Raw genomic sequence first — 24199 nt, forward strand, 5'->3', positions numbered from 1 at the left:
AAGAGAAAAGGATTCAAATATCTGGTGACTTAACCAAACTCCTTTCTGTATGTAGCTAAACACCAATAGTACAAAACACTGCTGTCATGGGACAAACCTTTGTTTTCTCAAGCAATGTAGGCTAACACTATATGAAGTCCAACTAATTCCTCAGAATAAGTATACAACCTACTCTTTATAGTTTTCAATTTTTATAAACAGTGAAGGTGTCATACTTCATAAATTTGAGACATATTAAAAGAGGTCCCCACAGCATAGTTCTTCTCATATTATTATGCTTATGTATCATCGAAATGAGTACACACTCAAAAAGACTAATAAGTCTGAAATGCATATATTTTTTTTTCTGTTTTCAATAATAAAATTTAATAATTCCTAACAACTAAAGCAATATTACTCTTGAAAAAAAAAAGAACAAGTTAAAGTAACACAAATTTGCTCCCAAATATTTCAGTAATAACAAATCTAAACACTTTCAGAAATGTATCAAACTATTTAAGCACAAATCTTATAAAGGTGTCATAGCTTAATAACTGAAACTAATAATATTTCCTATAATTCCATTCTCTACCTCATAAAAATTCTTCACATAAAAAGGTATGCATATATTAAAAGAAATCTATTGAAACTTCAATACACATTTCCAATAGGCCCTTTTCCATTGTCAAGCTTATTTTAATTTTATGAAATATGGTGTTCTGTAAATATAAATAATCAACAACTTCCAGAAAACAGCAATAATCATATGAAACCGTAACTGTACAGGTGGTTATAAACAAGGACAATGCATTTAAAATTAGGATTCAGTAAATGTTACCTATCTATTCCTATTCTTAGCTAGTATGTGTTGGTATGTAGCCAAAAAATAAGGCTATGTTTCATTAAAGGAGAAGTCAAGAGAGTTTGCTGTCAGCAAGTGTTAGAAGTCCTTCATTTGTGTATTGGTTCTGCTCAATAAATATTTGGCAGAACTAGTACCATTCAGCTTACCTAAATATCTTTTAAGCACAGAAAAATATTCAAATGCTTGCATGAAATGCATATATTAACTCTAGATTTCAGTTGAGTATGTTACTCCCAAAGAATTATCCACAATTATTTGCAGATTGTTTTATATGTATGTATATGTGTAGAACACATATACATATAATCATTATACATATATTTAAAACGTTGAAAACAAGATCTACAATTGATAACCATATAGAGAAACATTTAATGAACCTACTTAATCATCTAGTTTTACAGTTATTCAATCCTTTTACCTATCCGTGAGTTAGAAATTGAGATGCACACAAACTGAGTAATAAGCCCTAAGCCACGTAAACATATAGCTCTGAGATAGAAACTCACTGTAGGATTTTCAGAGCCCACATTCTACCACCAAAACTTAATATAAGAATGATGCTAGGCAGTTGGATATACACTAAATATTACATACAGAGTATTCTATAGATTAGTAAAAGCTCAATCTGAAAATGGCAACTATAAACAGTCCTTTTAAAAGACACAAAAATTAGCAGGATTATAGAAATATCTTTCTGAAAAGAAGTCAATATTGGTAAAGATAGGCAATAGTTGAAAATACCTTTATGAAAGAAAAAGGGATATAGAGGACGTTAAGATACTAAAATGGTCTTTATAAAGCTAAAGCTATGGTAATTAAAACTTTTTGTAGTTTTGACACAAACATGACAAAGCAGATTAAGAGCTTAAAAACAGGTCCAAGAAGATATAAGATACTATATTTTAAGATTTCAATTAGCCATAAATGGCCTAATTTAGTAGTGAGCAAATCACAACACGTGGGCCAAATCTGGCACATGGCTTTTGTGAAGTGCATGATAATAGAACATTTTTTACATTATAAATGATTATACAATATCCATAATTTTACCTCTTCATCCACAAAGCCTGGTCCCTATCTGGTCTTTTAAGAAAAATTTTCTGACCCATTACCTGAAGTATAAAATGGTGTTACAATAACTGTATATCATAATTTGGGGAAAAAATGTCTGACACCTAACAATTCACACTTTAAACATATATTCCTAACAGCTATAAATTCCTAAGTGAGAAATAAAACATAAAAGTACTACAAGTACTAGAAAAAGTCTTGATCCCCAAAACAAAAACAAAAACAAATTTAAATTGCATAAATAAAGGCTAAATGTTTGAGGCGACATGTTTAACCTGATGTAAACATTTATACAATTACTGCTTGCACTGAAACAACTCCAAAGTATACCATTCATAGAATCAAGTTTTATGTCATTATGTATCAGTTTGAAAAGTAAATTTTGACTAGCAACAGTAGCTCACAACTGTAATCCTAGCGACTCAAGGGACTAAAATCTGACAATTACAGCTCAAACCCAGCCCAGGCAGCCAAGTCTATGAAACTCTTATCCCCAATTAAACAACAAAAACCAGTAAGTGGAGATGTGGGGACAGCACACTACCCTCAAGTTCAAGCCCCAAAACTGTCCCAAAAAAAAAGGAAAGGAAAAGATAAACTATGTAGTATATATACCACAAGCAAAAGGTGAGAACTAATAAAATATTTGAATTCTTATAACAAATGATAACCTTAATATACGGAGATTATACCAAGACTAATAATCTCAACAGAGAAACAACAAATGACACAAAAATAGGTAATCCACAAAGGAAGAAAGACAAATGGTAAGTAACTATACAGCAAAGTCATATTGTTCCATGTGTGTATGTGTATAAAATTAGTGATATATGTAAATGAAAACAGTAACATTTTTCTACTAGCAAGACAAAAAAAGCTGGTATTTTTTTATTTTATTTATTTAGCTTTTGGTCGGTCAGGGTTTGAACTCAGGGCCTGGGCTCTGTCCCTGAGCTTTTTTGCTCAAAGCTAGCTCTCTGCCACTTTTTTTTTTTTTTTTTTTTTTTGGCCAGTCGTGGGCCTTGGACTCAGGGCCTGAGCACTGTCCCTGGCTTCTTCCCGCTCAAGGCTAGCACTCTGCCACTTGAGCCACAGCGCCGCTTCTGGCAGTTTTCTGTATATGTGGTGCTGGGGAATCGAACCTAGGGCCTCGTGTATCCGAGGCAGGCACTCTTGCCACTAGGCTATATCCCCAGCCCACACTCTGCCACTTTGAGCTACAGATCCACTAGAATTTTCAGGTGGTTAATTGGAGATTAAGTTTCACAGACTTTCCTGCCCAGGCTGTCTTCAAACTGTAACCCTCAGATCTCAGCCTCCTGAGTAGTGAGGATTACAGATATGAACCACCAGTGCCTGGCTAATATTCTTGATGGCATAAAGAATGCTAAGGAGATAAAGATAAAAATTGGTACAGACTTCCTGGTGCAAATTACAACAATATATACTACAGAAATGTATATAACCTTAAAATACCAACAGCATATTTTTAGATAGCTACTATGTAATTACCATCATTTTAGAGATGAAAACTAAGAATCAGAGAAAGTTCTTGCTAATAGGCCACTGAGGATACAAAAATAAATCTACATAGTTTTAGAGTCCAAGTTCTTATTCTGCATGTCCTATTACCTTATTAATTTAAAACCAAAAATTTCTTGGAGTAAAACATTATGCTACTTCTGTGATGAATCGATTAGACTGGTATGACAACCAGCATTCAGAGTATAAGTTTGAGTGTATATAGTAATACCAAAACTCTGCATTCTAGAGAATAGATACTGGGGCTCTTTTTCTTTTGGTCAGTCCTAGGGCTTGAACTCAGGGCCTGGGCGCTGTTCCTGAGATTTTCTGTTCAAGGCTATACTAAAGGTGTGAGCCACCAGGACCTGCCCATGGTTCCTTTTTTCACATGCTCTAATCTCAGGTTGTAGTTGGAAATCTTCATATTCTCCTTGTTAGAATTGCTTTTCATCAATCAATAATATATTACTATTTTTCTAGCAAAGTTAACTTAGATATGCAATCACAGTAAAATACTTGAATAGTACTTGAATAGTTTCGGCAACAATATTATCAAATATACATCCTCAATTTTCTATCTACATAGACAGACATATAAATAGTAATTCAATATAATTTACATTAAGTAGTAAGCAACTGAAGGGCAAGCAAGAGAAAATTAGATGACATCATTCTATAAGGTATTTAAGTGTACACTAATCATAAAATTATCACTCACATAATTTGAAAATAGGCCCAAGGAAGTAACAATTTCTTTCTATAATGACATAATTTTAAAATAAAATAAAAGGGGTGGAGGATATACTAATACCAGGTGAGGATGTGGGAACCAAAGACCAAAACCAAAATCCTGACTTAAATCTAGGTGAAACCCATCTGTGATATTCTAGAAAGACATAGAAAATGATTTATCATAATTAACTTTAATGCTTGAGGACAATACTTGTTACATACCTTAGAACATTGCAGGCCTTAAATCAGTTAGAATATCATAAGGTTAATAGCCACAGATTATATAGAGACATATATTATATTTATATAATAGGCAAATTAGAAATAGCAAATTAGTAAAGTTTGAAAATGAAAGACCAGAGCAGAAACAAAGTACAACAATGAAACTGGTTTGATTAAAGAGTGTAAAATACAATTTAAGGTAGTTTAATTAAATTTGAAAAAAATAAATTTATTTAAATCTTTTAGAAAGTCACTACTTATGACTTGGCCACATTCTAAAGCTCTCTTTGTGTTTTAGTTGTTAGTACTATTGTATTGGGTTTTGTTTTTTTTTGGTGCCAGTATTCAGGGCTTGAACTTGGCCTCCAGCTTGGACTCTTTTTTCTACTCATTCATAGATGACTTTTTAACACTGAGCCAAGACCCGAGTTGCCACTTGATGCCTGTTAACTGAAGGTAAAGACTCTCAGAGTTGTCTGAAGGGGATGGCTTTGGACCTTGATCCTCAGATCTCAGTCTACTGAGTATATAAGATTACAGGCATGAGCCCACTGGTGCTCAGCTCATTCTAAGCCTTATTAAAAAAAAAAAAAAACTACTAAAATACTAGTACACAATTCGTATCTCTGTAATAGGCAGACATTCTACCTTTAGAATACGTATATTCTATGTATCTCCTAGACCTGAAAAAGAAAGATACTCTACTCAAGGTCTAGGATATGAGTCAGAAGATTACCCTGTAAGGATAACGGGATTTTATTTACTGCTTTTTATTGGTTGTAGGGCTTGAACTCAGGGTTTGGGCGCTGTCCCTGAGCTTTTCTCACTCAGGGCTAATGTTCTACCAATTTGAGCCACAGCACTACTATCAGTTTTCTGGTGGTTAATTGGACATAAGAGTTTCACAGACTTTCCTGTCCAGGCTGACTTTGAATCATGATCCTCAGAACTCAGCCTCCTGAGTAGCTAGGATTACAGGCACGAGGGCTGGGAATGTGGCTTAGTGGTAGAGTGCTTGCCTGGCATGCAGAAAGCCCTGGGTTCGATTCCTCAGCACCACATAAACAGAAATAGCTAGAAGTGGCACTGTGGCTCAAAAGGTAGAGTGCTAGCCTTGAGCAAAAAGAAGCCAGAGACAGTGCTCAGGTCCTGAGTCCAAGCACCAGGACTACTGGAAGGAAAAAAAAATAAAAAAGGATTACAGGCATGAGCCACCAGGGCCCAGCAAGGATGCTTAAAGAAGCTCACCAACATCTTTATATCTGTTCTCTGCTTAACATGTATATATTTGCTGTAATGCAAAGAAGTTACTTCCCTTGTTAATTTTTTTAAAAAGATGAGCTAAAAGTTACACAATGTTTATCCCATCCCTAGCATAGTATTATGATATCTCAACTGAAGAATCACAAGACATTTGTAGTCCATTCGTTTCCCATTAGAATAAGTCTTTATCTCCACAGCCTACCACTATGCCTTAGCACAGGGTCACTGGACCATGGATAATACCCTGAAACTAAAAATGACTTTTCAGGACCCAGAAACAGATAGATACTGCTGAGTAAATACAATGTAACTGATTAACTTACATCTTTTTCTGACCGATGTGGGAACATAGAAGATTGGCTGTAGTACATGTTTTCATCATGGTAGTCACTGTCGACCCCCTCTACAAACTTCTTTCTTGAAGCACCAAACATGCTGTTTGTCACCTAAACAAAAATATTACTTTTATCAAGAATAGTATTTTGGAAAATATCCAGCTTACCCTTACTCTTAGGTGAAAAACAGAAGAAAGAGCACTGTCAAGATCTAGAAATTGATCAACTGAGGGCTGATGGGGCTCATGATGTTAGATATCTGATTCTAACTGATGCTTATTTCCAGGTTCTAAAAGTAAGAAGCTAATCTTAAAGTTTGTCTCATGCAACAGTTCTGCTTACTTTCATGAAGTTAAGATAATCTAACTGACCTACTTTAAAATAATTGTTCTCCAAAGTATATTATTTTTCTTATAACCCAACTTCATTGAGATACAGCATTTTTAAATCATTAATGTAATGGCATATTAGAATTCTAATCTCAGGCCACAATAGTCATTTTCATTCATCATATCTGTGTAAACTTATAACTTCTATTATTTACTTTTTGTTTATGAAGTCTTTATCACAGTATTACCAATTTGGAGTCTACCCTAAAATTTCTAAAACCTGTGCTAATTCTTACGGTCTTTTATTTTTTCCTCTACAGTTTCCAAAACTATCCACTGACTATGTTAATTTAAGGCCAATGAGCTTTCCCCATTAGTACTTTGAAATTCAAAACAAACTGAATTGCCAAATGGTATAGAAATTTGTAAAGATTTGAATATGATGGCTACATATTTTCACAAGTATTGCTTTGAAGGGAAAGTCACTTCAAATGTGATGTCGGTACATTCATTATGACTAAGGGCATATTTTCCATTACAAATAAGCAATGTTTCCCTCTTTTTTTCTTATTTTGAGATAAACAACTATGGTCAAATGTTATTTACCAAGACATAATGAACATATTATAGGCTTAAGCCAAATTTTAAGTGAAACTTGGCTGAAAGCATCTATTCTATTTAATAATCAATTCATACCTTAAGTTCCCTGTCAATTTTGTAGGAAATACAATTACTTAGCTATGCTTCCTAAACAAACTCTAAGAGCTATTTAAGTAGACATAATCGTTAAGACACCAAAACCATTAATTTCCTATAGGTTTTTAGGCCACTAATTTCTTATGGTGTTAAATACAGATTTCTTCTTGAAAATCTATTAACTCATTAAAAGGTAAATGATCTTCTTGCAGAAGTGGACTTTCTGAAGAATCTTATAAAAACCCTTCTATGATTCTGAATATAATTTCGGAGTCAGGTCCCACATGTCTATCTACCAATCTTCTAAGTACTCCCTAATAAGGGCAAAAAGTGTTTCATTTTTTTAGGAGAGAGGAGGGTTCACTGAGTTGAACTTCAGCAAATAAATTGTAGCAAAAAATGACTTCACAGTTTGCAAATTAATACTTACTATATATTAGATTTCAAGTATTAAGAATATATTTAATTCTCTTTGCAGGATCTTTATAATTAAGCCCTAACTCTAAGAATATGGAAAAATATTATATAAAATACAAAATTCAATGAAATTTCAGGTGAATACCAGGGCATTTCTCATTAAATTGTATAAAATTCAAATAGCTCAAACTTAATTCTTCTTTTGACAGTTTGTATATTTATCATGAAAACCAATGATAAACTTTCAGAATTCAAAAACTAACTGCAATAGTATTTTTTTAAAAAATCAATGCTTAATAGTGTGGAAGATAAAAATATCTTAAAGAAAATCACAGAAATGTTCATTTTAGAAGAATGCTAAAGTTTCTCAAGTGTTTATGTAGAGGGAAAGGGGTGAGAAGAGGGAGAGAATTCATTTTTTTCTCTGTGTGACTTCAATACAGAATACAGGGAAAAATAGAATGGATGGCACTGGAATGAGACAATTTTGATCCAATGCATAATTAGAAAGAAAAAATAGTGACAACAGTTTTTCATAAAGCTAGACTTATTTAATTTTAAAGGGTTCTCCTTTATTATATATAAAATAAAGGAACAGACTAGATATGGATGGTCAAACTTGTTTTTTGTTTGTTTTTTTTTTAAAGCAGAGAATTAAAGGAACTACACAGGCAAATACTTGTAGCAAGAGCATTCAATTAAGAGTGAGAAAGCAAGCTACATGGTATGACTGAAACTACTTGAACTTACTGCTGGGTACCAGCTAAGAGTGACATTACTGAGTACCCTGAAATTCTGAGAGGCTTTGGACTTGATTCTGTGAAAGATGGAAAAACCATTTGGAAAAAGTTTAAGAGTGACATAACTTGGCTTTTGTTTTGTTTTGAATGATTCTATGGAGGAGGTAACAAACTTCATATGCAAGTGCTCAGAAATGACAGAAATACCAGACACCAAAACTTTCAGGATGGTCAACACAACAAGTGTCTGGAAGAAAAGTGTTAACTGGGAAAAACAGATAGGTACTATTTTTTTCTGGCCCCTTAGAAGGATAGGGTATGAAAGCCAAAGGACAGGCAGAGAAATCAAATACAAAAATTTAGGTGATAAACAATGCCAGATTCCCCTCTTCTACACCTCTGTAATTATATCCTTCCATTTCTATTATTTACTAGCACAGCGGTTCCAATAACCTCCATGTAGATCTTTATTAATCTATGTTCTGCTCCTCTTCTATATACATTCCCACACCATTCCAATTGATATCTGTAAGTAAAACTTTCTAAATTTCAATATACCTTATAGTAATCTTTCTGACCTTCTCTCTTTCCTGGTCCCTTCATACCACTGAAGTCTGGCCACATAGTTACCCAAGTAGGAGTAAGTTCTTTACAACTTCAAGTCTATTTGCATTATGCTATTCAAATTATTCCTCCTCTATTGCTCTTTGAAACTTTCATGCTAATTTAGGACTCCTGCTTAGTCATTAAAAATACTTCATCATAATAATTATACAATAAAATTTATTTTACTGGCCATGCATCAGGAAATATTCTAAGGCTCTAAATTTTATTTATGTAATCATTATGCTAATACAGAATAGCAATTACTAACCCTATCTTGTAGCTGGGAAAATCTAAGGAATAGAGAAGTTGGATAATTTGCCTTAAGTTATATAACTTATACATAAACAGGTGAGTTTTGACACCAATCTAATGAAGTCCTCCTTTTAGCCATTGTAACTGTAAGACTCAAACATACAATTTACAGTTAGCATGTTTTCCTATCCCAAACTACAGAGAAAAGCAGTAAAGGATCAACTGTAACAGCAAAGAACAAAACAAAATGAGACACACTTGGCTATAGCTTTTCATAAACATATTACTCAAAGTCTCCTTGTTCTAAAATACTGTTCTAATATAGTAATTGCATTGAATAGTTCAGTAATCTATCTGCTTAGATGTATGCAAACTAAAAGTTTAGATAAATTTCTAAATCTGTCATTTCTTAAGTCAGTAATAATATCTTCAAGGGAATACTTCTATAACTTGGGAAGAAAATATACTAGAAACCCTGAATTCAAATGACTAGTTCTCTTCAACGTAAGTTCCTTGGAATATTAACAACTGAATCCAATGGTGTCCCTTTCCAAGGCCTGTTTTTATGAAACAACTCTCAGAAAACCCCAATACAAGAAAATATCTGCCTGTGGGGTAAATTTTATTTGAACAGATCCATGTCATTTAATCAACCTTTTTTCTGTTGTTGTTGTTAAAGTTTATAACAAGGGTAAGAGGGCGAGAAATAGAAAAAGAGACTCCTTTCTTAGTCATTTCTTATAAAGGATATTGCTAACTAAATGCAATTTATGCTACCAAAGAACTGAAGTTAAGGTCAAAAGCAGCTGACATGAATTTTTATAAACACTCCTTTGAAACATCAGCAGTAGAATGTGAATTTGTGTTGTCACCGAAGTACATAATCTGGGACAAGAACCATCAATGCTACTAGAAAAGCTCCAAGTTTACTGCCACCCTCTTCCCTCTTAAAACAAAAAGTTAACAAGTAGATGCACAGGAAAAATGACTGGTTGAAAATGTGCTTTAGCAAAAAACTAGGGCCTATATAAACATTTACACAATCATCATTTGTAAGAGCAGGTAAGTTTCTTAGAGTTTTTTCAAGGATTACAGAAATATTTTGTGTATTTTTTAAGGGTTTATCCAAAAGTACACGATAGCTTGTGCCTAAAGGAAAGGCAGAGGAGAGAGAGGAAGGGAGAAGGGGAAATACCACTTTTCTTAATCCCAAACTGCAATGTAGCATGCTGAACGCATATTTCCAAAGAAGCACATGTATCATACCACTTATGCAGCCCCCAAATCTGTAAACTGAAAAGTGCTTCCATCTATAAAATGTTCTGATATTGACTTTAATCTAGGGACAGTGTGTTGCAAGTGCTTCAGTTAGAATAAACTGATTTTGTGGTTTTTCCAAAATCTTAATGTCTTAATCTTACTGGCTATACTACTAAGACTTATATAGATTCAAATGAGAATCACCAACATATAAGTTTTACAAGTAAGTCTATGGCTGATAAGAGACGTGATAATCTGCCTAGCAAATTCTAAACCCTGAGTTCAAACCTCCATATTATTGGGGGTGGGGGGTGGGGGGAGATAAGTATATCACACAGTAAAACCAAAGCTTAAAAAAAAATTAACCATGTGTCAACTAAAACATCAACTCTAATAAGTATCCTTTAAAAACAACAGGTTACAGATTTGTAATACAGCCAACATTAAGTACTTTCTTATAAAATGTTAGGATGTGAAATTATAAAATACAAATGGAAGGACAAGTAACAGCATAGAAAAAGCCCCTAAGCTTTCGATATAAAACAAATCCACTATACATAAAGGAAATATTCTGATAAGTGAGTATCAGCCAGGCACTAGTGGCTCATGCCTATAATCCTATCTACTCAGGAGGCTGCAATCTGAGGATGGAGGTTCTAAGGAAGCTTGAGGAGAAAAGTCTCCATGAGACTCTTATCTCCAATTAACCACTCAAAAACTGAAAGTGGTGCTGTGTATCAAAGTGGCAGAGCACTATAGCCTTGAGTGAATGAGCCCGAGGATAGCACCCAGGCCCTGAGTTCAAGCCCCACAATGGACCAAAAAAGGGAGGGCGGGGAGGGATCTTAAGCCAGTTCTTGAAGAGGAGAAGGGGATTGATCTAATATAAAAGGCTGGGGAGAAGAGACTTTAAATATACACTGGAAAAAAAAAAAAAAGCAGATGTATCATCTCCTTTGCTGAGGGACACATTTTTATAAGACTTAATAAATTAAAAAATTATAGAATTCAAGAGGAAAGGGGAAAATACGTTAGTGAGAAATCTGCATTCTGAGACCCAAAATGCCAAACACTTGGTATTTTGATCTCTTTAAGCCTCTCATACTATCTGAAGAAATGTTATCAGTAACAGACTATATTAAGAATGTGCTTTAAAATTTTAATTTCCTTTATTTTGCATAACATGTATTAGAAATACATTATTTTCTTACCCAATCAGTCCCAATGTGTTCTTTGTTCTGCTGTGACCCTTGTATCTGACTCTTATATTTCAAAACAATACAAATATAATCTCCTTGTTCTTCTCGAAGGGACCCTTCCACATGACTATGCCTATGATTCTGTAGATGTTAAAACTCTATTCCACCCTCAGTCACAGAAACAAATCAGAGTAATACAGTACAATGATTCATAACAGTCTTCACAGAATAGTAGTAGGAGAGTCTTCAATAGTAGAATAGTCTTTAGAAAAAAGTTTCAGAATCAAGAAATGATTCCAATAATAGGTAAAAGGCATTGGAAGACAAAATGTTGCTTTTGGTATCTGGAACTGAAAACAATTAATAACCTCAATTTTAAAAAGCCAGTTATCAATTCAAAAAGTCCTTTTAAGTCTGGTCAGCAATCTGCCAGTGTTTTCTTTAGCCTGTCTTCTTTGAAAGTAATATGCAGGTGATATTTTGGTATTTTTGTCTCTCTCATTTTTTATCATTGGCTTATTTTCAAATGCCTTACTATGCACTAAAGAATTTACAAATGATTGCAATATGGATGATATGAAATAAATCTGAGAGAGCTAAAAAAAAATTTTCAAAAACTATTTGAGAAGCAAGAGCCTCAAAAAGTAGTAACTGTAAGTAAGGTAGTAACAATTTTGGTTATATTGCTTTCAAATTACTTCTAAAAATCATACCTTAAGATAAACAGAAAATACTAGGAATATTGGCTTTTCATCCTCCTATATACATGAGGATACATGAGGATTTGGCTTAATATATTAGTTTATTCAATGAACATTTGAACTGTGTACCAGATACGGTGTCTTCTCCAAATAAATATTTTTGTTAACTCTCAATGTAAAAATTGGAAGAAATGTTCCAGTCCTCCTGTCAAGAGTTCAAAGAAAACTATGTTTGAAGTTTCTTTCTTGTAGAGAGTAAAAATGTAACTACCTACCTAAAAACCACTGGAAAGACAACAACACATTCAATACCAGGGAAATGTTAAGATTTGCCAACTTCTGAGATAATTACATATGGTATACTGTCTCCAATGGGATCATGCTTTTTCTTTTTGGTCTTAGCTTCTTTTCTGAACATGAGTATTCTGTTTGATATAATATGTGGAGAATACCAAGTTTTAAAAGAAAATTAACAGTTTCTTTACATTGTAATATTAATGGTTTGTTCAATTTAAACCAATTTATTAGAACACTTTAAAAATTTAAAGACAATTTTATGAAGAAACATTTGTGAGAAACGTTTGTAAACTAACAAAATGACTCACTAGTAAAATGGCCCAACATCCACCCTCAAAAATACCAATATTTCCCCCAGTTTTTTCCCACTGTATACTTACCTGTGCAACTTCTTTCAACATTTGCTACTCTGGGGATTGGAAAGCTCAGAGCTGGAGGCTGAAGTGAAGAAGGAAAGGTTGGAGGGTGAGCCATGGCACCAGCCCCACACTAGGAGCTCCCCTGAGATATTACAGCAGGGTTGACACCATAGCTCTGAAGTTCAAACTCCAGCAAACGATAAGAAAGGAGTCCAACCAGAACATGATAAACGATGGGATTCTTCTGCTCTTTGAAAAATAAGGAAATCATGCTATAAAGATCTGAATGTCCAGTTTCAATATTGACTCCCTGTTCACCTTCATTATTTATCATCCAACCCCAGAATCATCTTTCAGACTGATTTAAAGTACTAATAAAACAAACAAAAAAGGAAGCACTCTCAAGATAAACTTGTATACATTTGTCCAGAATATTCAAGAATAGTGCTTACCTGGCCATCATGAAAACATGTACAATATGTTCAAATAAATGCCTAGTCATTCCTCAGACAGTTTCTTGCTCTCCTGAGTGCTAAGGCTCTTATAAATGTTAACACCATCAACCAGCAGAATGAAAGTCAGACTGCATGGGATGTACTTCCTTAAAAAAAAAGGACCAGTAAACTAGAGATGACTTGGTGACTTGGTATATTCCTTGAGAGGAAATTAATTCAAGTTTCTATACTTTTGTAAAGGTCCTTTCATTAGGGGGCTACTTTAATCAAAATACGTGAAAAGGAGAAACAAAATCAGAAGTTTTTTTTTAACATTTTATAGAATTTTAAAAGAAATATGAATTTTGTTTACTGTTTCTTATTATTTTTGCAGTGTGGGAGATCAAAGTCAGAGCCTTATCCATGATAAGTACTCAACTACTGAATTACATTCCCACCTCTCCTCACTTTTATAAAAATGTAAATCCTTGTTTAATATAAAAAGTAAATTACTACTTAAAAGAAAAATGAATTCTAGTATAAATATTAATACAAATACATGCTCATTATTTCAAGACTATTCAACAGCACAATATTGAAATTGGCAACCCTATAATCTTTATATTTTAAAATTATAAAGATATATCAAAATCCTGAATGATGCAAGAAGAAAGCAAAACTGAAATGTTTTCTTTCAACAGGGATATATTGGGCTTTTAAAGGTTTCTAAACATCTGTCCACATAAATTAATTCAATAAACATTCACTGAACTATACTACACAAAGTGTTTTATATAGGCTTGATATTACTCTTCAGACTCCATGTTTATCCACTCAATGTTCAGAAACAGGAGTATCACAAATAAAAATGAAGAAAAACAAAACACATTTGCTGTAGTGTCCTTAAGGCCTTTTACTACAATTCTCCCCTTATTGGACCTATCTCCAGGTCTTTGCACTGGTTTGGGAATGCTGTTTGTTTAGATGTATCTAATGATTTCCTACTTTACCCACTTCTGGTATTCAATCAATGAGAACCTCCCTATTTGAAAGTACCCCTTTTCCAACCACTTTTTCTAAGTTACCTTTGTCATTTTCCCTGAGACTTGAGTCTTTTCATGACATTATCTGTTTTCTCATAACCATATTGAAGTTACTGTTTTAATGTCATACCAATAAAGGTGATAACACCTTCCTCAAGTGCAGCTTATAGACCACACACATTTCCAATATTAGTACATAAGATATTTATTACAGGTAACATTAACCTTGATCTTGGTAAAGGAGATACAATTTCAAATGTTCTCTATTGTACATTTATTTTATTTGTCATAGTGCTAGGCTTTATCTCAGTGTCTGGATACTGTCCTTGAACTTTTCTGCTCACAGCTATTGATTACCACTTGAGCCACAGGTCCATTTCCAGCTATTTAATGGATAATTGGAGATGAAAGTCTCAAAGACTTTCTGGCTAAAGCTAGCTTCAACCTGTAATCCTCAGATCTCAGTTTTCTGAGATTACAGGTGTGAGCCAATGGTGCCCAGTATAAATGATCATTTTTTAAATTTAAGATGTTTTAAAGAGCTCTCAAAGGATGTAAATACTTAAGATTTCATCCACTAATTACAGCATCCATCTGTGCATAGTGTCTGTAGCACCTATTATATCAATGTTCTTATAGTGATTTTATGTTTCTTGTTCCTTCAATATTTGTTAAATGAAATGCTTTTCACAAAGTACATCACTCTCTTAAATATAAGCACATATAAACAGCCCAAAGTGATATAAATAGGAGACAAGAATGGCTCAAACTTCAATTTCTTCCTTCTACCAATATTCCTTTTAGTTTTAGCACCTCCCTGTAGAAGGTTTTAAATTTCCTATGTTCCCAATCACCCTCTCTTAACAATTCTACACTCAAGTATTAAAGTCTTTTTTTTTTTCTCTTCAAAAAAGGGTTTCCATTACTCTCTCTGGAGTTGACTTGCTTTCAGAAAAGTGCATTCCTTTTCGAATAAACTTTCTTATTATGTTCATTAAAAAACAACTTCCTATTTCATTAATGTTCCATCTAGATTAAACAATAAAGGAATAATACAGTATCTACAGCTAAGATGATGAATAACTGATATACTCATGGGACTCTTAGATTCTAGAGCATCTTCAGGGAGAGAATTCAAAGAAACGATCCAATACTTTGCATTATGTTTAATATGTGCTGTTTTATATTTTTCCAAATTACTGTAAGCTCTTAGATCAGATTTTTTATTCATATATATATATATTGAGGTTTTTGTGTTATAAGATTACATGTCTTATCTGAGCCATGACTGAATACTGACATAAAAGCTTATTCTCTTTATGGTATGATCTTCATCTAGCTTAAAACTAAATTATAAACAATCTTAAGACTTCAACTTGCAATCAAGATGGAGGAAGAGTGGTAGAACAATACATTCCCCAGTCCACCAAGACAATTTAAAAAGTGGACAAAGTACTGTAGGAGAAAGACCAAGTTAGAGGCCAACCTAGGCCTTGTCCAAAAACAAAGACAAAAAAAAAAAGAGTTGTTGTTTTTTTTTCGTGTTTTTTTTTTTTTTGGCCAGTCCTGGGGTTGGAGCTCCTTTTTGCTCAAGGCTAGCACTCTGCCACTTGAGCCACAGCGCCACTGGCGCTGAGAAATCGAACCCCGGGATTCATGTATAAGAGGCAAGCACTCTTGCCACTAGGGTCATATTCCCAGCTCAAATTAAAAAAAAAAAAAAAGAAATATATTTTTGAAAAGCAGACACTATCTATCTTAAACACATATACACTAAACAATGGTTTCTAGACATATAGAACTGGTAAGAGCCTAATAATGTCCTAGCTTGAAAGAGTCTGGGATATACTGAAGCCCAAGTAGGCAGAACCCAAGAATCTCTGTGAACTGAAGTGTAGTTTAGGATAGTCCACAGTAACTAGAGTAAACAGACTACACTAAAATATCAGATAGAAGAGAACTGTGCAGGAAAGACCTGTGGTGATTTGAAGAGGATCTCTGGAGTCTTCAAATAAATAATATAAGGAACTATAAGAACCCTGAAAATAACAACAACAAAAAATGATTCTTACAGCTGACACAGAGCTAAGAATCATCTGTTTTCACCAAACAAAACAGAGAAGTATTCTAAGTCATAGAATATCTATCAAGTAAAATATTCAGAAAAGGGCTGGCTCAGGAGGTGCAAGAAAACTGGCCCTAAACTAAGAGTCTTTCTGTTGAATGAAACTTTAGAAACAAAAACAATGAAAGTCCTAAAGGAGTACTTTCTAAGTAATTTACCTGCAACACCAAGAAATCTCAAGAATTTTAACAGAAGCATAAAACAATGTTTTACATTTAACAGAATAAAGTTACAAAGGGCTGATGCCCAAACAAATATCAACCATGAAAAATAATTAAAAAAACAAAGAAAAAAAGTCAATCAACAGAAACAGACATTGTTTCTGACAGCAATGATAATGATGATATAATTAGTAGAGCACAGTATAATTAAATTTCATCCCCAAATAACTGCCAAGGCTGAAAGACAACAGTAATAAAAAACTATCTTAAATAAAACTTGAAGAAGTAAATGTGAATGAGTGTCAGTAAGCTGGAGAACAATTTCAGGGTAACTTAACTGGAGTTCCCGTAGGACAGAGAGGAGAGAAAAAATACAGGAAATACAGTACAGAAGAAAATAAAGGAAGAAAAAAATAAACAAATTTAATTTTTATAAAGGCTATAAAGATGATCTTGTGTTTCTTGGGAAGCACAACAAATTCAAAGCACTAGAGTTACACCAGCTTACATCACAATCAAAACATACATCAAAAAGACATCCTAAATAAAATGACCAAAAAAAAAAAATTACCCAGAAAGAAAAGATACATCAGATACACTCAGCCCAAAATAAAAGTATATTTTCATTAGAAAAATATATTTTGGGGGCTGGGAATATGGCCTAGTGGTAAAGTGCTCACCTCATATACATGAAGCTGTGGGTTTGATTCCTCAGCACCACAGACATAGAAAAAAGCCGGAAGTGGCGCTGTGGCTCAAGTGGCAGTGTGCTAGCCTTAAGCAAAAATAAAGAAGCCAGGGACAGCGCTCAGGCCCCAGGACTGGCAACAAAACAAAAACAAATAAACAAAAAATATATTTTCACTAGAAACAGGATCTTGGTATGTTGCCAGCCTAGCCTTAAACTTACCATTTTCCTGCTTTAGACTCTAGATCTGAGGCATGTGGCACCATGTACAGCTGCAATACTACTTTATTTGGGGGAGGGGGGCATTGCATAGGTTTAAATTCAAGGCACCCTACTTGGCAAGGATTTATCACTTGAGCCACATCTCTAGCACTTTTTATTCTGGTTATTTGCATGCATATGTGTATATCCTGGTGGGGGAAGGCAGGCCTAACCTCAATTTAGCTTTTTCCTTGCAAGGCTCACACTCCATCACTTGAGCCATAGCCCGTCTTCTGGCCTTTTTGCTGGTTAACTGGAGCAAAGTCTCAGGGAGTTTTCTCCCCAGGCTGCCTTTGAATCTTGATCCTCAGATCTCAAGATCTCAGCCTTGTGAGAGCTAGGATTACAGGTGTGAGCCACCAGTATCTGGCTTGCTCTGGTTATTTTGAGATAGGATCTTGCTTTCTAACCACTTCTGGGTTGACAAGCATCCAGTCTGGAAGGTGGTCTCCCAAACTTTTTCACTCAACTGGCCTAGATACATGATCTTCCAGATCTGTTTCCTGAGTATCTAGAATTATAAGTATGAGCTACCAAAAATGTATAGCAACGTATTTTAAAGTTCTACAAAAAACACTGTCAAAATATTCATTACCCAGAAAAGTATCTTTATAAATGAAGATAAAATACTTTCTAAGGTATTTAAAACCTAAAGAATTCATTGCTATCAGAAATGCAGTAGGAATTTCTTTTTAATTCTTTAGATAGAAAAGAAATATACCATGAATGAAGAAATAGGAAAATAAAGTAAGGAAAAATATAAAGGTAGGTTAACTACAAAAAAAAAAAGGAGAAGGGACGAAAATGAAAGAAAATGAAAGAACACTGAATCTATTTAATTATGGATGACAAAAAGTAGAAACAAAAACTATCACTATCACAACCATTCAAAGAAAGGATGATGAGATTGCATTACACAGATCCAAGAAAAAAAAAATTTCTCATAGGAAGACAAATTCCAGATGAGATCTAAAAAAAGTATTTTAAACAAGCAAGTATATATGCATATACATTTTGAGTACATACAATTAAAGAACCAAAAACCTCAATCAAAAACAACTAAAAATACTTCATGATTCATCCAACCAATAAATATTTATTGACTTGTCGTATATGTTAGGTATTATTATCAGAAGGAAGAGATATAATAGTGAAATATGAATTTATTGCTAAGCATATCAGGGAAATTTAGCATCCAAAGGTATTTTAGGCATATAAATAATTTTTATATTAACTACATTCTCTAGCCACCAAGAGATTATAAAAGAAATAAGCAACAGAAACAAAAAAAACTTAAGTTTGGGAACTTTAAGTCACTTAGGAAAGCAATTATGAATGAAAACATATAATAAAAATAAATTTAAAAAATAACTACAGGCTAACATTTCATTCCTGGTAAAACAGACAAATTTCTAACAGAACTAATGAAAATAAAGAGGAAAATGCAGAATAAACAATTTTAGGACTGAAAAAAATTCTTTCAGTGGGAAGAAGCATGATAGAAAGGTGCAGGCTATACATAAATGAACATGTTAAATTGAAAACTCTTCTTATATCAATTTGAAGATTATTTAAAAAAAGAAGCAAGGCAAAATTCACATATCAGTAGGAAAAATATTCCTCAAAGGAAAAAAATCTCTATATCAGAAAGTAGGATTAGCAACAATTTCTTTACCCTTAATAAACATGCCTATAAAAATTCCTATATCATGTGGTATATATACACAATGGAATTCTATGCTTGCATTAGAAAGAATGACATTGCCCCCATAAGGAAATGGCAAGCCTTGGCAAAAATCATATTAACTGAAGTAAGCCAGACCCAAAGAATCACAAGTTTCATGGTTTCCCTCATTTGTAATAATTAGTATATGTCTAGGATAGTCCTAGCAGAGGATCACAATAGCTCAATAGCTCTCTGTACATACGACCATATAAAAATGATGCTAAGCAAAATGAAATCCAAGATGTGGAAACAAGAAGTTTTTCTTTGTTGTTGTTTTTAATGTAATGTGTGAGGTTATTTCTTTTTTTCTTCCCCTTTGTTTTATCCCCTGTTGTCACTGTGAGTTTGGTACCCTGTGTCTTGTATATACATTTATATGATTTGGGGAAGGGAAGAGGAACAACAAAATGGTGAGACAAAGGACAAAGGGTGAACCAATACAACAGTGATACTCAGAAGACACTATGTTGGAAATGAACTGTACAACTTGGAAGGGGGGCAGAGTCAGGACATAGGGAAAGTGGGAGAAAAATGAGGGAAGGAGTAACAATGTTCAAAAAGAAATGTACTCATTACCTTATGTATGTAACAGTAACCCCTCTGTATATCACCTTGACAATATTTAAAATTCCTATATTATGCCTCATATTGATGACAATTTAAATATTTTCGTCTATGACAAGTAGTAACACGAAAGATTACTACTACCATGTCAGTATTTTAACAGAGGTACTAGAAAATTCAGAAAAGAAATATGTCATCAAAATTGTTAAGTTCCCAAACTGTCATTTCCAAATGATTCACATGAAAATATCAAAAAGACTACAAATAAATTATAAACTATAAAACAAGTTTTTTATTTTATTATTATTATTATTTTTTTTGGTCAGTCCTGGGGCTTGGACTCAGGGCCTGAGCACTGTCCCTGGCTTCTTTTTGCTCAAGGCTAGCACTCTGCCACTTGAGCCACAGCGCCACTTCTGGCCATTTTCTGTATATGTGGTGCTGGGAAATCGAACCCAGGGCCTCATGTATATGAGGCAGGCACTCTTGCCACTAGGCCATATCCCCAGCCCCTAAAACAAGTTTTGTAAGACTAAGAAATAATTTTTAAAAACAATTCTGAGAGTTAACCATTTAAACTTAACAATAACACCAATGAATATCTTTTTAAAATAGCATTTATAATCAAATCAACAGACATACTTATGCATAAAGAACATAAAATATACTAAACATATAAAAGTGAGATAAAATGTAAAAGACCTTAATATATAAACTCAAGGACAGACAGAAATTATAAATATATCATCTCCAACAAAAAAGATCAATTCAATTCCACTTATAAATTCAATTTGGGGATAGGAGAGTTTTTTTCCCCAATATTCTTAGTTCACCATATAACAAATGATCATGAAAAGTCAAAACATTCATGAAGAGCAACATTAACAGACAGACATAATTATGTAAAACAAAACTACAATAGTTTAAAAAACATGATACAGGTGTAGACATGAACACATCAAAATAACAGAACAAACAAGTAACAAACCCATGCATATAAGAGAAGCCCTACTAACCAAAGAGCCTGAGAGCACTGCTGATTTGTTTATAAAAATCAGATTAAGGTTAAATATGAAAAAGCAAAAAGAAAATTTTTAGAAAAATAGACAGAATATCTTTATTTGCTGTCTCTAACATCACATCTGAACAAACTGGGAAAAAAATTAATTCTGACATTGAATGGTAGATAAGCATAAGCATTATGGATAGAACTAAAAACTGGTATCATATATAGTCCCATATTTCTAGAAGATCTTTTGAATTTAATATTCCTGATATTTTAAGATGACTCTGAGACAACTTTTCTCACTTCATAAACCTCCCTCTTTTGTTATTTTCATATACTGTTTTGAAAATACGATGCCTTTCTTTTCTGGCTCTACTGCCCTATCATTTTTATTCCAATGTCTTTTATCCACGTTTAGTCCTTTAATCATTGAGAACCTAGGAGGAAATATGGGTGGATCACTCCAAAAAGTTCACAGAGGTAGACTCTACTGTCGGGCTGGGGATATGGCCTAGTGGCAAGAGTGCTTGTCTCATATACATGAGGCCCTGGGTTCAATTCCCCAGCACCACATATATGGAAAACGGCCAGAAAGGGGCGCTGTGACTCAGATGGCAGAGTGCTAGCCTTGAGCGGGAAGAAGCCAGGGACAGTGCTCAGGCCCTGAGTCTAATCCCCAGGACTGGCAAAAAAAAAAAAAAGAAACTTGTCTCTACTGTCACTTTATAACTTTACCATGAAGTCCCCTTATCCTCATGTAGTGTGGTTGGCAAAATCTATCCCAGTTTCAAAATGGTTAAAACATACCAGTGGAGTATCTGCTGACTACTTTGGGTGCTTCTATTCTCAGATCCATTAGACATCTCAAGGCTTCTACTCTACATCCACAAAAACCGATTAATGTAAATCTTTACATTCTCATATATATGTATTTGGTTTTTTTGTGTGTGTTTGTTTTTGCACCAGCCCTGGGGATTGAACTCAACGCCTAGAGATTGTCTCTGAGCTTTTGTGCTTATAGCTAATGCTCTACAAGTCACAGCTCCGTTCTGTGCCTTTTGGTATTTAACTGGAGATAAGAGTCTCTCAGACTTTCCTGTCCAGGCTGCAGACCTTCCTACCCAGGCTGGCTTTGATCTTTAGATCTTGCCTCTTGAGTAGCTAGAATTACAAGTGTGAGCCACCAGGGACCAACTCTCACCAGTTTTATTACAAACACTTTCGTGGGTTTTGGTTTTGCTGTCTAGCTTCATGTTATACAGGAATTAAGAACAATTAAAAAAAAAAAAAAGACCAACCTGTAATAGCCAGTATTATTATCTCAGAATCTGCTCTGCTTGCTTCTATAAAATTTTAGTCCACATAAGTATTTGTACTAACGTATTAACTTTTAGTTTAATAATGCATTCCATATTTGTAATAATTTATGTAAGAAATTTTGTGAGAATATATTTTATGTTTAAAGCCAAGTGTCTGAATGCCCAAGGTAGAATCACAGTTCCAAAATGAATACACAGATGCACCATTGTAAATCTTCTTGGGAAACACAACAGCCTCTGTCAGAAACCATGTGACTTAGTAACAGAATTTCTTTTGGCCTAGAGGATTTAAAAAAAAAAATTATCATCAGATTCCAGTGGGTATTCCTGCAATCCTAGCTACTCAGAAGCTGAGATCTGAGGATCGCAATTCAAAGCCAGCCCACATAGAAAAATCCTTAAGAATTAACCACCAAAAAAGTCAGAATTGGAGCTGTGGCTCAAGTGGTACAGTACTAGCCTTGAGCAAAAAAATTCAGGGTATGGCCTAGTGGCAAGAGTGCTTGCCTCATATACATGAAGCCCTGGGTTGGATTCCCCAGCACCACATATATAGCAAACGGCCAGAAGTGGCACTGTAGCTCAAGTGGTAGAGTGCTAGCCTTGAGCAAAAAGAAGCCAGGGATAGTGCTCAGGCCCTGAGTTCAAGGCCAGGACTGGCAAAAAAAAATCAGGGACAACACTTAATCCCTGAGGTTCAAGCCCCAAGACTTACACACACACACACACACACACACACACACACACACACACACACACACACACACACACACACACACACACACACACACACAGAGGGGGGAGAGAGAGAGAGAGAGAGAGAGAGAGAGAGAGAAAAAAAAAGAAAGAGAGAGAAAGAGAGAGAGAGAGAGAAACAAGGCTCTTGGTGAAACTTGCTATTTGACAAGTTCAGCCAGGCATGATGGAACATGCCTATAATCTAAGCTACAAGAGACAGAAAATAAGAGATGCCAAGTTTGAGGTCATTATAGTTAATACAAATATAGTGAAAACTATTTTAAAATAAAATAAAAACAAAAGTACTCAAGTAGTGTAACACTTTTCTACGAAGTGTGAGGCCCTGGGTTCAAATCCCAGCACCATCAGTAAAAGAAAACAAATGTTACCTCAACTGATGATTTTTAGAAGGTAAAGAAGAATATGTCTGAATGTAACATACTCAAGGAAAGGTTAGCATCAGATAGCACTAAGCCAACCAATGAACAACTCAAGAAGATTCTTGGTTGCCCATTATACCAGAAAGAAAAGCCAGGAATGTCTTCTCCTTTTTTTTTTTTTTTTTTAATAAGACAGGGAGGTCTTCTATGATAGGAAAGAGACTTTTTCCCCCTTTGGTGCCAGTGCTAGGGCTTGGGCTCAGAGCCTGGGCACTTTCCCTCACTTTTTTGCTAGAAGCCAGTGCTTTACAACTGGAGGTACAGCTTCACTTGTGGCATTTTGCTGGCTGGCTTCAAACCATGATCCTTAAATCTCAGTCTCTTGAGTAGCTAGGATTATAGGCAAAACCATTGGCACCCGGCTAAAGTATCAAATGATTTAGGTTATGGAGTCAGTGACTTCTGTTGCTGACTTGTATGATCGTGCCATGAGCCAAAGCATCACATTAAAATGTCTTAAGAAGCAACCTCATTTTAACAGCTTTATTGCTCTGGGTAAATGGAACATAACTCATCACTTTTGCATTTATCGCTGTTTTCTTTATCTCTCACTAGTAAATCATGGCCATTAGTTTCCAAGAGTTTCAAGAGAAAACTGTCAATTCACTGAATTCTAGGCATTTGCTATTAAATTCATTTCTTCACCAGCTCATCCTTTCCTATTATCAAACAGCCATAATAACTAAAGTATCTTTTTTTTCAGAGCACCAGATCAATCATGACAAATCTTCAACTGCTAAATATCCACTTAGAAAAAGTTCCCATTTATTTTCTTTTATATTCACTATGTGCTAACTTTAGCATTCTACATGACATAGATCCTAGGGTACTTTGAAGTAGTGGA

The 24199-nt window shown here is 34.3% G+C and overlaps 1 protein-coding gene across 6 annotated transcripts in view; it reads right to left on the reverse strand.

Annotated features, from left to right (window-relative positions):
* Nucleotides 1–24199, reverse strand: part of Cnot2 (CCR4-NOT transcription complex subunit 2) — an 87716-nt gene that overhangs the window by 36568 nt on the left and 26949 nt on the right. For 3 of the 6 annotated variants that reach the window (XM_048359545.1, XM_048359534.1, XM_048359552.1), the window contains one exon: nt 5983–6105. The exons of 1 other annotated variant lie outside the window; for it this stretch is intronic. In XM_048359545.1, the coding sequence (XP_048215502.1) occupies nt 5983–6105 (123 nt within the window). Of the gene's footprint in view, nt 1–5982; nt 6106–12871; nt 12930–24199 lie in introns of those variants that run through there. 2 more of the 6 variants (XM_048359563.1, XM_048359581.1) reach the window with 2 other exon arrangements.

The sequence above is a fragment of the Perognathus longimembris genome, chromosome 1 (genome assembly GCF_023159225.1).
Source record: "Perognathus longimembris pacificus isolate PPM17 chromosome 1, ASM2315922v1, whole genome shotgun sequence".
Classification (NCBI taxonomy): Eukaryota; Metazoa; Chordata; class Mammalia; order Rodentia; family Heteromyidae; genus Perognathus; species Perognathus longimembris.